Source organism: Drosophila mauritiana, chromosome 2L, assembly GCF_004382145.1.
Source record: "Drosophila mauritiana strain mau12 chromosome 2L, ASM438214v1, whole genome shotgun sequence".
Taxonomy (NCBI): Eukaryota; Metazoa; Arthropoda; class Insecta; order Diptera; family Drosophilidae; genus Drosophila; species Drosophila mauritiana.
In genome coordinates, this window is record NC_046667.1 from 233207 (window position 1) to 246995 (window position 13789).

Genomic DNA, 13789 nt, shown 5'->3' on the forward strand with positions numbered 1-13789 from the left:
CAGGTTGACAAGGAACATTGCATGCTGTTGGCTTTGCCATGCGGAAGAGATCACGCCGATGTACTACAGCATTCAAGGAACCTCCAGACCGGTTTCATTACCTATTTGCAACAGAAAATGGCAGCCGGCATCGTGAACATACCCATTCCAGGAAGTGAGCAAGCGGCCTACGTGGTACACATATTTCCGTCATGCGATTTTGCTAATGAAAACCTAGAGCGCGCCGCTCCGGATCTTAAGAATCGCGTAGCCGAGCTGGCACACCTCCTGATTGTCATCGCCACTGTCTAAACCACTGATAAATACCAAACCCACGGACTTGGAACGATAATATATACCCAGATGTTAAACTTCACTGGCTTATACAACAACATGAGAGGAACCAGATAAAGAAACCAACAAAAACATGTTACGCTCTTCTAGTATTTTAAGTAATTTTAAATAGCGATTAAACAAGCAAAAGTTTAAAAAAAAGCAAAAGAAAACGAAACAAAACAAAAAAAACGTAAACAAGCTGAAACATGCAAACTAAAGTTTGAATAAATAAATGCAAGAATGCAAAAGTACATTGAGGCCAAGATCACATAAAAGTGTAAAGAGATCCGCAAGAGACTCAAACAAAACGAAAGAAAACCCTTTAAATTCCGACACTTTGAAAGCAAAACATTTGTCTAAATTAATTATATAACTCTCCGTAATTAAAAACCTTTAAGAAAAAGCTTGCAAAGTATCGTTAAGTTTGATCTCAAGAAATAATGTTTTATTTTTGCTTATTTAAAAAAAAGGAAACAAACACAAAACCCTACACATACAAATTGAATTGAAACAAATGTTACAGAAAGCTTACAACATATTAACTGTTTACTGTACTATGCATACTACTACCCGCACATAATATTAATATTCGATCCTAATCCTAACACGATTAAGTTTTTATTGGTGAATAACTTTCGACTAATTCGATAGAAACGTAACTACACCACGTTATACAAAGTTTCCGCCTTTGAACAAAAGACCATTTTTTGACAGATCGGTTCCTTGGCTCTATGGAATGCCTGCATATAAAACTAGTATACGGGGCCTAGCATAGACCCAAAGAACTTTAGATGAGTCCGGACTTTCGCCCACGCTGTTAAGCACAATTAGGTTTAAAGATGCGCCCAGAGGCTTTTCCTACGATAACATACACACCCATACATTATACTACGATTATTTATCTAGACGCGTATTTAATTATAATTAATAAGTTAAGCTCATTATTTTAAAGCTCCGACACGTTTCACTTCGTGTTTATTTCACTCTGCACCAGAGTTCTATTCTAGTAAAAGATCCGATAGTTTTTCGATTTGACGATGTAGGTCTTTTGTTTGCAAAAGACGGCAAATTTTTGTTTTTATTTACATTTTTTAACACTTTCACCACTGCCACAAACCTAACTACAACGCCCTGGTCTAAATCTAAATGTAGGTGTTCCGATCTCCCATTTCCCACTTTTTAGTTTTTGTGAGCGAAACTTTGTACAATGTTGGGTAGTTTCAGGATCCTCCATTATGTTTATACCATAATTCTGACACCCCACAAAAAACCAACACGTAAACATACCACTCACAAAATAATACAAAAATCTATATGCTACCCTCTCTGAACACTCCCTAAACTTAAACGTAAGTTTTTACACGACTTGTAAATTATGTAACCGGAATAATATAAAAAGCAAAACACACGAGTGAAAAAAAAAACAAAAAATAAAAAATACATCTGTAACATATTTAAATTATTTAGGCTCTAACAAGTAAAAAATGTAAATACAGTTTAATTAGTGTTTAGCGTGTATTTAGTTGTATGTTTTAAAACTAAACTAAAAAGAAATCTGTACATTATATAACATAATTAACGATACAAGAACACGAGAGATCAGATCTATAAATGGTCACCCAGAAACAGATAAACAAAAGAAGTTTAAAAGTGAATAATTCAGAAAATAAAAGGAACACGTTTTCAAGAAGAAGCATAGGAAGCGCTGTTAAACAAATGTTAATGTATAAGTTGTATGATTTAAGAGACTTTTTAGTTATTTCCTAAGTTACATTGAAGAAAACGATTAAATTACACTTATTTCATACATTTGGTTTGTTTTTATTTTCTCCGATCCCAGATTCTATAGGTTTCTCGGGCCGTCAATCCAAATCGAACCCCATAGCGAAATACAACTTATACATACATATATACATTATATATATACATATATATATATATAGATGTTAATGTTATAACTGTAATTAAATAAATTCTATACCTATGCATTCGTTTTGGGTGTTGTTTTGGAGTTTATTTTTATCAATCTTAAGCAGTGTGGAATTGGTAGCAAAAAAATTAACTCGTTTTCTTATTCTCCCCTCGGCATATTTCCTATATCGTGTGAGAACCTTATAGGCTTCAAATAAATAGTCCTCCACACATGATTAAAATTGTAATATTTGATCAAACTATCTAGTGACTATTTATTTTATTTTTAATCTTATCTTCAAGCTAAAAATATTTTAACCGAAGCAAGGTGGCAACGCCAACCGGCGAAATATCGATGAAACCAAATATCTGGCGATATCGATAGGAATGAAGAAACATCGTCTTAGTAGAGATAAAGTTAAATAAGGAGAAGTTCCTAGTTTTAGAGATTAGAAACTTTAAAACAGTTCTATAGCATGACGACCCTGATACAAAGAAGTAAGTTGCGCGGATTATAGAGGTTGTCAATTTGAACTTGGCCTGGCTCAAGACAATTGTTGTGTAACATGCAACATCTATGTACAAGGTTTTACTGATTTGTAAATGATTTTAGGCCTTCCCCTGGCCAAGAGCAGTACTCCTGCGCTACAATTTCTTCGCTTTAGGGGTAAGATCAATATACAGCGGCCGAAGGCACCGCACTACGAGCGTGCCCGGGTAGTCGCAGTCACCCAGCCGAAACATCCGGAGCTCCCAAAAGCTAAGAGCTGCTTCAAAACGCGTGCGGAGCGCACGCAACAGCAGCAGGAGAATCCATACAACGAAATTATCGCACGAGAGGTGCGCAATTGGCTGGATCATTCCCGACTGGTGGCCTTCTTTCACTTAAGTTCTATAACCGCCGATGACATATTCCGCGTGCGCGTTCAGCTTCACAAGCAGAACCTGCACCTCAAGTCCTACGGCAGCAAAATCATCGAACAGGCGGTGAAGAATACTCGTTACGAAGCGATTGTGCCCCTGTTCCACTCCAATCACTGCATCGTCTTCTCGCCGGACCCGGAAAAGACTGCCGCACTGCTACGAATTGTTCGCAGGGTGCCGCAAATGGTCCTGCTGGGAGGCATCGTGGAGGAGACTATGCTGAGTAGGAACGAGCTTGTGGCCTACGCCCAAATGCCCGGCCTGCATGCGGCCCAGGCACAACTTGTCCAGACCCTTAGTCAAGCACCTGGCCACCTTATTCAGCAACTGCAGGCGCATCAGAACAGTTTTGTGCAAGTCCTTGATGTACATGCTAAAAACCAGATGAATGAGGAAACGCCAGAGTCTACGTAGAAGTCCAAAAAGTCAAGTTTGTTAAATAACAAGAAATCAAAAATTATATAATTGTTTTTCACTCTAAACTAGCTGTAGTAATTGTAATTGTTAACTCTCGGCGAAACCTGGTTTTCACGTTTACATGAATATGATCCACTTAGTTTATCACATAATTTAAATGAGTGTTGGTCTAAAGGGTTTTTAACTCGAAGAAAATCCTGTAACGTGTGATTATTGTACTGTAAAGTTCGAAAATGAAAACCAGAAGAAGCCCACTTGACTAGATTGCACTTTTTAGCGGGGCCTGAAACTTCTGCTGGAATGATGGCGTCAGTTCCGGAGTCTTCAGTCTTTAGATATGGTGCCAGCGCTGCCTGCAGTTGAAGGCGAGGTTGGCCAAGGCCTCTGCCGCTTCCAATTCGTCCTTATGATGAAGCATCCAGCGTCCACCACGACCAGCCCCAGACACATCTGTGGTAAAGATCGCTTGTCCACAACTGCTATTGCTGCTAGCTTTCTGCCTAAAGTGAATCGATTTTTATTTATCAGAATTCACCATACCAGCCCCGAATTGCCTTACCTGGTCATATTCCACTCGATGTGATAATTGTTCCTGTCCGGTGTAAACTTTGCTGCACTTTCCAACCACTTCTTGAGTTGCGTACCCTGTTGACTGGTCGTTTTCGCCGGGGAACTATCTCGTAGATACTTTTCCATCATCTGATGCTTGTACTTGGCCCTGCCCCCTGTTTGCGCTGATAAAATGGGTATCCGCTCGGTCTGACCTGCAGATCCTAAAAACAATATCGGCTTGTACGGGGATGAAGAATCATTATTGGCATTGCCATCGCTACCAGTACTGTGGCTGGAAAACTCGTCATTATCGTCGCCTTCGTCATCCTCCCCAGGACATGAGTGCATCTCCTCCTCCCAAATGCTATCCTCCGACGAGATGCTAAATTGTTCCACATTACCCCTTGCATTGTGGTTGTAATTTTTGATCAGATGGCCCCAGGATTTCTTGGCTTTCTCTCTCTCCGAGTTTTTAAGCTTTCTTCGCCAGTTTGCGAACCAATTGCAAATCTGAGTGTAAGTAAGTCCACTCTCTGCAGCAAGTTGTTTTTTCTCCTCCCTGCTAGGATAGGGATTCTCCCGGCGACGAATTAACCAGTCTTTTAGCATCCTCTTAATGTCGGGAGTAAATAATCTCTTTGTGGCTCGGGATGCTGGATGCAGCTCCTCCTCCGGTGGCCAGGCTCGCCTGGAAAACACGCAAAAAGAATAACTACATGCGAAGACAATTTTTTTAAATCTTACCTGCTATGTCGACGATTTCGTTTTGGCCGCGTTGACTTGTCCATGAGGTTCTAAAAACGAGGAAAGTAATTTAATGAACTGACGCACAATCACACACATCGCTATCTCTGTTAAAAATACTGTGTAAGTCAATTTAGTTTTTGAACTTTCAGTGGGTGGTGCTATTTCTGGCGCGCCGATTTTCATGTTTTTTGTCTCTGTGGATATTTTCTTGCTCTCAAAATAACGAAATAAATATTTTTGTTTGCCCAATCTCATAGCAGGAGAGTTCGAGAGCCAGATGGTGATATCACAGCCATCAAGAGAGTATTTTACTTCTCGTAACAGAAGTAGAAATATGTTAAGGGACTTTATTTTGCCCAAATCTGCTCGCATTAAGGTTGTTGTTCATTCGTTGATAAAATCCGCAAAAAAAAAAATAATAATAATGACAAATAGTGACAAAACTCACATATGTTAAGATGTAAAGTTACTACACTATTGATGTCTGGAAACTTTCGGTCCAATTACGTAGAAGATGCATCGCATTTGTTGACATTCTTAGGTCATTTTGTTAACATTAATTATATAACTCGAACTTAACGTTATAGACTTGTTTTTCCGCACCGAATTAAAATTGGAATATACGTATACATATTTCAGACGCTTTGAAAATCTAAGCTATTTTTTTATTGCTTAGCTCCAAAATGTTCTTCACCCACCTGTATTTGGCTTATATTTTCCGATTATGTTTCATTATATTTTATAATTTTAAAATTGTCGAGTGCTTGTGCTTTGCCCGACGCTCTCGGGCGAACTAAACTCTGAGAAAACTTTTCAAAACACCCCGAAGAGGAAACGCAGATCATTATCAAACAAGACAGATTCATTTAACCTATTTACAAAATACAACTAGATATGTTTGCTTATTTTAAAATGATCTCTGTTCTCGGTGAAATCGAAGAGAGTCGAGAGAAACTAAATTGATCGTGCTCTGTTGTTCTACGAATTACTTTCACTCTCGATTGGAAATGTTATGAAGTGATTATGTGGGGTCGGCGGACAAGATAAAATCATTACTAGTTTTTATAAAAACTAATTATGAATGGAACTGCAGGCAGACTAGAGAAGCAGAGAAAAACTTACGCCGTTTCGAGGAATTCTAGAGATAGGACATTTTTTGTTCGCATGGCCCCTTATACCCTTATACCCTTAACGAGATAAAACATTTTGAGTCACAAGCACGATGAAGTATTGCCTATTAACAGTTTGCAATTCTGATAGCAATTGACTAATTTGGCTGCCAGACTTCTTGTGAACTAAGGCTGCCACACCGATGGAAAAAAGTCAAGGAATGTGGCCATTTTTACCTCGTTGATAAAATACCCCCAAACAAAACGCTGACATGTAAAATTTAGCACCTTCCGTGGGACAATTGTTTATATCTGAAACGTAATAGCACGGGCTAAGTAAAACTATAATACAAGAAGACCTAATCGCCGGCAGCCATGGACGAATCGGTGCGATATGACCGCTGTCACCAGGTGCAGCTGGGCGTTTTTAGCGAGTCGCAGTTGTCTTCTGTGGAGGAGGACGTGCAGAATCTGCCTCAGCAGGGAACGGGAAATGTAGGTGTCTCGTTTTTCATTTGACTCATGGATATTCCTTCCTTACTGCCATTATGTTATTCCGTTACACGATCCAAAGATCCTCTTTACCCACGACGGCGTGCTTCTGAAGAAAGCTAGTGCGGAGCACATCGCGGATCTGAACACCAGCGGCTCCCTCTCCCTGGTGGAATATTCGCGATCCCTCGCGGAAATGCCTCGCAGGAGGCTGTTGCTGGAGTGGCAGCCCAATGACAGTATCATGATTGCGGACGACAGCCAGGATCAGGGCGACTGGGCGCTGGTAGACAGGATTTCCGGGCGAACACGCACCACCTCCGAGTGCCGTGCCTTCAACACTAGACCCATTGAACCGAGCGGTGGAGCGACCACCCGTTCGCGAATCATGCGTGCCCAACTGGAAGACTTGTCTTCCGTAGAGGTGCGCCATCGCGGACAGACGATCCGTTTTATGCGGAAAGGGGCTAATGGCGTCCACAGCGAGTTCTTTTTCCAGCATGGAAACGCAGACCTATTTGTGCGCTCCATGCGCGATCAGCATCTAATCGAGAACGCCGAGACTAGTCGCAGCGGTGGGGAGGAGTATGCCATATTGACCACCGAGAACCAAAAATTGAAAAAGACGTTTGCTGAACTTGACATTGGCCAGATTAAGGCAAGCCATTTGCCACGTGAGAGCTGGCTGCCCAACAAGCTGGCCGGATTCCTGGGCAACATTCCCGATTACGTACAGCCTCCGTTCCAGCGCTCACCCAAATCTAGGCCGGGAGTCTTGATTTCTGGCGATCGGCAGACTTCACCGGACAATTATCAAATTATTGGGCTAAGTGGCAGCACCAATAGTGCCTGTTCCTCAAACGGACAGAGTCGTGGGGGCAGTGCAGAGAAGTCTCCCGCCGACAGCGAGCTGGAAACTCTTAATGCCCAGGACGAAAAAATAGTTAACAACTTGCCTGATCGCCAGCGGGTGGAGAGAGGTGGGTTGATATTAATTCTTAAAAGAGAGTTCTTGACACTTAAAAAAGCTTAAGAATTTACTAATTGAAATAATTCTTAGGGTTCCGAACTTAAGTTTATTGATAATTTTTATTTGACAGGTCCTCCCCTAACCGAGACGCAGTGGCTGGAGTTTCAGACGCCCGACGGCCGAATTTCCGATAGCGCCCAAATCAAGGAGCTCATCTTCCGCGGCGGCGTCGTGCAGAGCCTGCGGCCAGAGGTTTGGAAGTTCCTTCTCAATTACTACCTTTGGTCTGATACTCATGTGGAGCGGATCGAGCGCCGTAAGCAAAAGTCTATTGAGTACTACAACATGAAGGCCCAGTGGCTGGCTATGACTACGACCCAGGAGGCGAATTTCTGTGGCTACCGAGAGCGCAAGTGCCAGATTGAAAAAGATGTGAAACGCACAGATCGCTCTTTGCAATTTTTTGCCGGAGAGGATAATCCCAATCTAACCCTTCTCCAAGGTATCCTTATGACATACGTGATGTATAACTTTGATCTTGGTTATGTTCAGGGTATGTCCGATCTGCTTGCGCCCATTTTGGAGATCCAGGTAAACGAGGTGGACACCTTCTGGTGCTTTGTGGGCTTCATGGAGCTGGTGTTCACCAACTTTGACATAGACCAGGCGGGCATGAAGACGCAGTTCGCGCAGATACGTCGCCTTATTGAATTTGCCAATGCCCCGCTATTTAACTACATGAGATCCCACGACTCGGACAACATGTACTTCTGCTTCAGATGGCTCTTGGTTTGGTACAAGCGGGAGCTGAACAACGAAGACGTTTTGAAGTTATGGGAATGTCTGTGGACTCGGCTACCCTGCCCCAACTTCCACCTACTGTTCTCGGTGGCCATCCTCGATCAAGAGACTAGAGTGATTATCGACAGCCAGTATGAGTTCACAGAAATCCTGAAGCACGTAAACGAACTGTCTGGAAACATAGATGTTCAAAAAACCTTGCAGGTAGCTGAGGGTATCTATCTGCAGCTCAAGGCCTCTGAAACGTTGCCCAATGACATACGTAGCATCATAGGCGAGCCACTCTTGCCAGCAGCCGCTGGTGAAGAGATTGATGGGGGCATGGTAGATGAGGAAACTACTTACTCGGACGATGGCTTCGACGAATTGGTGAAAGAGCTCACTCCCGAGGAGAAGGTTAAACAGCAAGCTTTGCTTGAGGAGGCCTGCGAACGCTCCCTCTTTCTTCAGTTCCACTAATTCAAGTGGAATAAAATCGATGGACACCTGGAAAAAACAAAGCCAATAGCCCTCAGAAAAGTATGCGCAAATTACGCTGCCCTTCAAGATGGTTGCCTAACTAGATTATATCTGCGGTTCATATAAACTCACTGTTACAAAAAAGATCAATCGAGAATCTGACTGTTTCTCCGTGTTAAGCACGAGTCGCTCACAAGCGTCCGTAAGAAATCATATTTTAGTAAACAAAACATTGGGGCAGTGTTAGCTTAGACTATAAGACTTAAAGTTTACTATCGCATCGAAGCTAAGCGAGGCGGGCCAAGCGGATACACTGATTTATATATTGTATATTATACATTTGTACTTTTTTGTAATTATTGTAAGTTTTCTCCCTCACCCCAAAATCAAAACACCCTCATCCTATATTCGATCACCTCTAAATATATAAAGAGTTTAGTTCTCGTGCCTGTGAACTCAAAACATTTTAGGTATCACTTTGCTTTATCGGACTTCAACACGCCTTTGTCTTTTTTTAAGTTTAGTCAATTACTGTGAATATACATCCGTATACAAGTACATTACATATGCATAGCAAAAAGGTCTAAATACAACTCCAAAATTCACACATAAAGAACATTGCTTTTATATGCTTTTTGAGGATACTACGGTTGAAGTATAAACACACTTAATCCATCTAAGAACTGGACTCGCCATTTGTATTCGGGTGGCCATATCCCGGAACGGTACGTGGTGGGTGATCAAGGCAATGCCTTGCTGAAAATTCCGTTCAGGGCATACGAATCGCATACTTGACCACGCTACCTTAATACATAAAAAAACCCGGGAGCTCAGTAATAAATCGCATGTTAATGTAATTTTTAAAATTTATTTTTTATATATTTATTTATCATCAATATCAATAGTTGATGCTTGGGTGTTACTTGCTGTTGTTGCTTCTTCTGGTTGATGTTGCTTTTGTTTGTTGTTCTGCAGTTATATAATAATTTTAATTACGAGTAATACTTACAAATTAAATATGCAATATATGTTGGTTGTTTGTTTTGCTTTCTTTTTTTTTGTGTGCCTTGTTAATGTATCAAAATAAATTGTTCTCGTAAAGTGCGGATCAAATTTGTCCATAATTCATTTACTCAGCTGAATAATTATACAAAATGATCTAAATATTGCATTGCTGCTCATCAAGCGTGCAAGATTCATATTCTCGGGCTTCTCAATTACAACAAAATTGATTTAATTAAAAAATTCTATTTTTCAATAAACACTTCCCACCTGTTAGTTACGCGCCAGGACTTGCATGTTGGTGTCTGTGGTTCTTGGGACACACAAGTGTATAATAAAACATACGAATTACAAATACAAGAGTTTAAAATATACGCTTGAAAGATTGATTTGCGCCAATAGCATTCCATTCCTTTCACATTTACTAATTACAAAATTAAAATGATAAAAATTACACGTCGCTTTCGGGGACACACATAGAGAATAGAGAGTTCAGTATACAACATATTGGGGGTGGAAGTGTGGAAAATGGTTTAGTATGAGGCGAATACATGGTGCCTTACTATATTAAAAACAGTTAAGACATGCGAGTCATTTTAAGATTATGAATTATGTACAGGTATCATATATGTATAGAGACTGCATGTGCCAGGACAGCGCCAGAAACCCAAGTATATGTGTCTCTACATTTTATGTATGGATAGTGTTTTGTTTAAACATTTTTCTGTCGCTTATCAATTATATATGTTAGCAATAATTTAAACGGAAAATCCTCGTCGTGCAACAGCACTTTGTTTCTCTTGTTACAATTAAATTATAAGCGCTTTTTAATTATGATCGTAATTATATGAATAATTAAGCAGCCAGAGTAAGGGACACTATTGACTTATCAAGCGCCATATAAGCAGCAGATGAAACTTGAGTAAGCCATGGGTAAGGCGCTCTGCCCTCCAGTTCAGACGGAGTTGCAGCAGTGTCGAACTGTATGGCGTTGAGACAAACCCAAATCCGTTTTCTCCAAATTGGCTCCTAATCTCTATATATAGATTATATATGGTTCTTATACTTTACACAACTTTAAGCTTAAGGGATCTAGTGGTAACAGTTAACCTAGCATTTAAATTTCGCCTCGATCTCGTTTGCATCCGCATCTGCAGCTGGTTTCTCATCATCTTTCTGTCGTTGATTTTCTGCTCCGGTGACTTGTATGTATTGGCCGTGTTGGCTTCTTCTCTACGCGATTTTCTCCGGCCCTTAGGATGGGCCGTGTCATTCTGCTAGCGCTGGCGCTCGGATCTGCGCAATACTCATTCGTTCCGTTCCTCCGCTCCCGATTCGCTTCCAGTTGAAAGATTAAGCGTACTGGCATCTGCCGAAGAGCGTGTATGACGAGTGGATCGCAACTCCCGTCGCTTCTCAGGAGGTTGTCCTTCCACGGATCCAGATCCTTGTTCGTTACCAGACCTCGGACGCTTCAAGCGGTTGGAGGAACGTCGATTCTCTTCAGCCGCCGCTGCAGCTGCAGCCGCAGCTGCCGCAGAACTGGAGGATGAGCCACTTAGATTAGCAGCTGAAGTATTTTCAGCTGTATCCAGATCGTCCACGCTTCCGCCATGACTACTGCCTGGATTGGCAGCGGTAGGTTTTTTGAGTATGGGCTGTATAATTAGCTCATCGGCTTCTTCGTAGGGCGGCGGTAGCTTCGCGGCATCTGCTGCATTTGTTATGGTTAGCGAAATGCGCGACTCGGAGCGTTCGGAACGCTCGCTGCTAGTGCTGGCTCCACTGCTAATGGGAGGAGCTATGGTTATTGTAGTTTGACTGGGCAGATTAGCTGCCAGTCCCGCAGCAGCTGCTGAACTGGAAGAGGAGCCTGATCCGCCTCCAGAGGCATTAAGGGGAGTCAATGTAACTTTATCCTGTTCCGCAGACATGGGCGCTGGTGTAGAGCTGCTACTGGAGCTGCTTCCGCCTCTTAGACTCTTTTCTATGCTACTCATGCTGGCACCAAGATTAAGGGGTAAGCCTGCCGCAAGGGCAGCAGCGGCCAGTTCCTCCTTTGTGGGGTGTATATCCGCACGTGACCGTTTGGAAAGCGCCTTCTGCTGTTGTTGATGCTGTTGCTCTGCGTCCAAAGCCGCAGCATACGCCGCTGCTGCAGCGTTTGCTGTACTAGAGGATGCAGATGATCCTCCCGCCGAGGAAGTGGGTATCAGCGAGATTCCTGAACCCAGACCTAAGGTCTTGGTATAATAGTCCATCTGTTGCTTAAAGGCATCCTGCTCACGCTGTCGTTTCGAAGACGAGTGGCTAGTGCTTCCGGAGGCAGAAGAACCACCACCACCTCCAGCCGAGCCACCAGTTAAGCCAGCCAAACTAGCTAATGAGCCTGGACCACTAAGAGGAAGGGACCCGCCAGCAGCCGCCATTGCCTGTGCAGCCATTTCAGCTAAAAATGCCTGGGGGAAATCGCTGGACATGCCAGGAATTTGTGGTAATTGAGCTGCCGCTGCTGCAGCGGCTGCTTTCGAGCTCTTACTAGAGGAAGTGGATGTTCCCGTATTTGATCCGGATGTTGATGGCATTTTGCCTTGCGAGAAAGCTTGAAGCGCGGCTAAATCAGTTGGCAGAGCTCCTCGGGCTAAACTTTCAAACCATTTTTGCTGTTCCTTGGCCTGAGCGTTGGCTTCATTTGCGGCTTGGCTGCTTCTCTTGCTTGTAGATGTGTTACCTCCACCAGAAGAGCTCGGGGTTCCTGAAAGAGGCGGCATTCCCAGAGAGCTCATCAGACGCGTTGCCTGCGCCAAATCCATGTTGCTCATACGGCTCAAGGATTCGAGAAGATGCGGATCCGCTCCTGGCATAAGTAGACTACTGAGTTGAGCCATGTCTGCTGCTGTGGGTGTGGTTTGGGACTGATTTCTGCTGCTTGATTGCCTGCCACGTCCTGATCCTGATGCTGAAGTTGAAGGCGTGGTTACTGTGCTAGCTCCACCGCCCATGCTGGCCATAGCATTCATCAGACTCGCTGCTGAGTTGGCAGATGCTGTGGTATTCCTGGACTGACTGGATTTTGATTGCGACTGATGCGACTTAGACTGCGTGGAGCTCGTATTTGAGGCCGATGAAGTGGCTCCATTTAGCAGGTTATACTGCTGAGCCAACTGATCGTATGCGGAACCAAGTCCACTAGATCCAAGGGAATACGGATTCAGGCCACCTAGTCCCATGGGCGGATACAGCAATGATGGATTCGGAAATAGGAATGGAAATCCGGCCGCCAATTGTGATGCAGAAGCAGCTGCGTTCTTTCCCCCTGATGCGCCAGATCCCGCAGTGCTTGCGCTGATAGCAGCTGCCAATTGAGCAGCTTCATTTTGCGCCTGTTGTTGCTGTTGCTGCTGCTTCTTTTTACTAGCCGAAGACGATGACGAAGTGGCGGATGATTGCGACTGCGCCTGGCTCTTGCCGGATCCCGCTCCTCCGGATGCACCACTTAATCCGCCAAGAGTTGGTCCGGCAGCAGCCATAAGCGCAGCCAGCGACTGAGTGTCCATCCCTGCAAGATTACCCAATCCTCCCATTCCTGCCAAACTGGCAAATAGGTTCATGTTGTTCAGGTTACCTAGTCCAGGAATATTACCCATTCCGGGCATTCCTCCAAAGGACATGGATAGCAAGGGATTTTTTGGATCAAATGCAGCAAGAGGATTCTTGGGATCAAATGCGCCCAGTCCTGGAAGATTAGCTAACAGGCTGGGATTCAGACCGGCTAAGGAGCCAAATTGTAAAGCAGCTTGATCCAGTGCAGCTGATGCCGCAGTTTGTTGGCGTGAATTTTTCTTGGAGCTGCCTGAGTTCCCTCCCGCTTGCGATTGAGCTGCAGATGATTGCTGGTGCTGTTGGGTGTGGGACGATGATGAGGTGTTACTCGAATTAGATGACGGACGACCATGTGATTTCACTGCCGAGGAGCCGTAGCTGCTCTCCATTGATGCGGGCTTTGGGGACGGTGCTGACATGGGATTTTGCATCTGCTCCAGCCACTTTGGATCCACTTCGTAATTGGGGTTCTCCGTAAGCCTAGAAT

At 43.4% G+C, this 13789-nt stretch overlaps 5 protein-coding genes across 20 annotated transcripts in view; 3 read left to right on the forward strand and 2 right to left on the reverse strand.

The window, feature by feature from the left end:
- Positions 1-2124, forward strand: part of LOC117150430 (protein split ends) — a 44449-nt gene extending 42325 nt beyond the window's left edge. For all 7 annotated transcript variants that reach the window (XM_033317312.1, XM_033317321.1, XM_033317329.1 and 4 more), the window contains one exon: positions 4-2124. In XM_033317312.1, the coding sequence (XP_033173203.1) occupies positions 4-291 (288 nt within the window). In that variant the 3' untranslated portion in view covers positions 292-2124. The remainder of the gene's footprint in view (positions 1-3) is intronic.
- A 485-nt stretch (positions 2125-2609) lies between these two features.
- Positions 2610-3632, forward strand: LOC117142007 (39S ribosomal protein L10, mitochondrial). Its single transcript, XM_033305859.1, has 2 exons — positions 2610-2724; positions 2840-3632. The coding sequence occupies exons 1-2, from the start codon at positions 2703-2705 to the stop codon at positions 3562-3564; spliced, it is 747 nt and encodes a 248-aa protein (XP_033161750.1). The 5' UTR covers positions 2610-2702; the 3' UTR covers positions 3565-3632.
- On the reverse strand, positions 3591-6109 carry LOC117141988 (homeobox protein Mohawk). 4 transcript variants are annotated; one of them, XM_033305848.1, is made up of 5 exons: positions 5565-6108; positions 4864-4913; positions 4401-4807; positions 4127-4340; positions 3591-4067 (listed from the first exon to the last, which is right to left on the reverse strand). In XM_033305848.1, exons 2-5 carry the CDS (start codon positions 4905-4907, stop codon positions 3899-3901), a joined length of 834 nt encoding a protein of 277 aa, XP_033161739.1. In that variant the 5' UTR covers positions 4908-4913; positions 5565-6108; the 3' UTR covers positions 3591-3898. The 4 variants fall into 4 exon arrangements, with proteins under 4 accessions (XP_033161739.1, XP_033161731.1, XP_033161712.1 ...); XM_033305840.1 differs by having other exon boundaries at positions 4127-4807; positions 5989-6109; XM_033305821.1 differs by having other exon boundaries at positions 4127-4807; positions 5565-6109.
- Positions 6110-6208: 99 nt separating this feature from the next.
- Positions 6209-9159, forward strand: LOC117141987 (small G protein signaling modulator 1). Its single transcript, XM_033305805.1, has 3 exons — positions 6209-6470; positions 6550-7447; positions 7568-9159. The coding sequence occupies exons 1-3, from the start codon at positions 6351-6353 to the stop codon at positions 8695-8697; spliced, it is 2148 nt and encodes a 715-aa protein (XP_033161696.1). The 5' UTR covers positions 6209-6350; the 3' UTR covers positions 8698-9159.
- Positions 9160-9720: 561 nt separating this feature from the next.
- The window catches only part of LOC117142015 (mucin-19), a 41105-nt gene continuing 37036 nt past the window's right edge, over positions 9721-13789 (reverse strand). For all 7 annotated transcript variants that reach the window (XM_033305912.1, XM_033305905.1, XM_033305883.1 and 4 more), the window contains one exon: positions 9721-13782. In XM_033305912.1, the coding sequence (XP_033161803.1) occupies positions 11007-13782 (2776 nt within the window). In that variant the 3' untranslated portion in view covers positions 9721-11006. The remainder of the gene's footprint in view (positions 13783-13789) is intronic.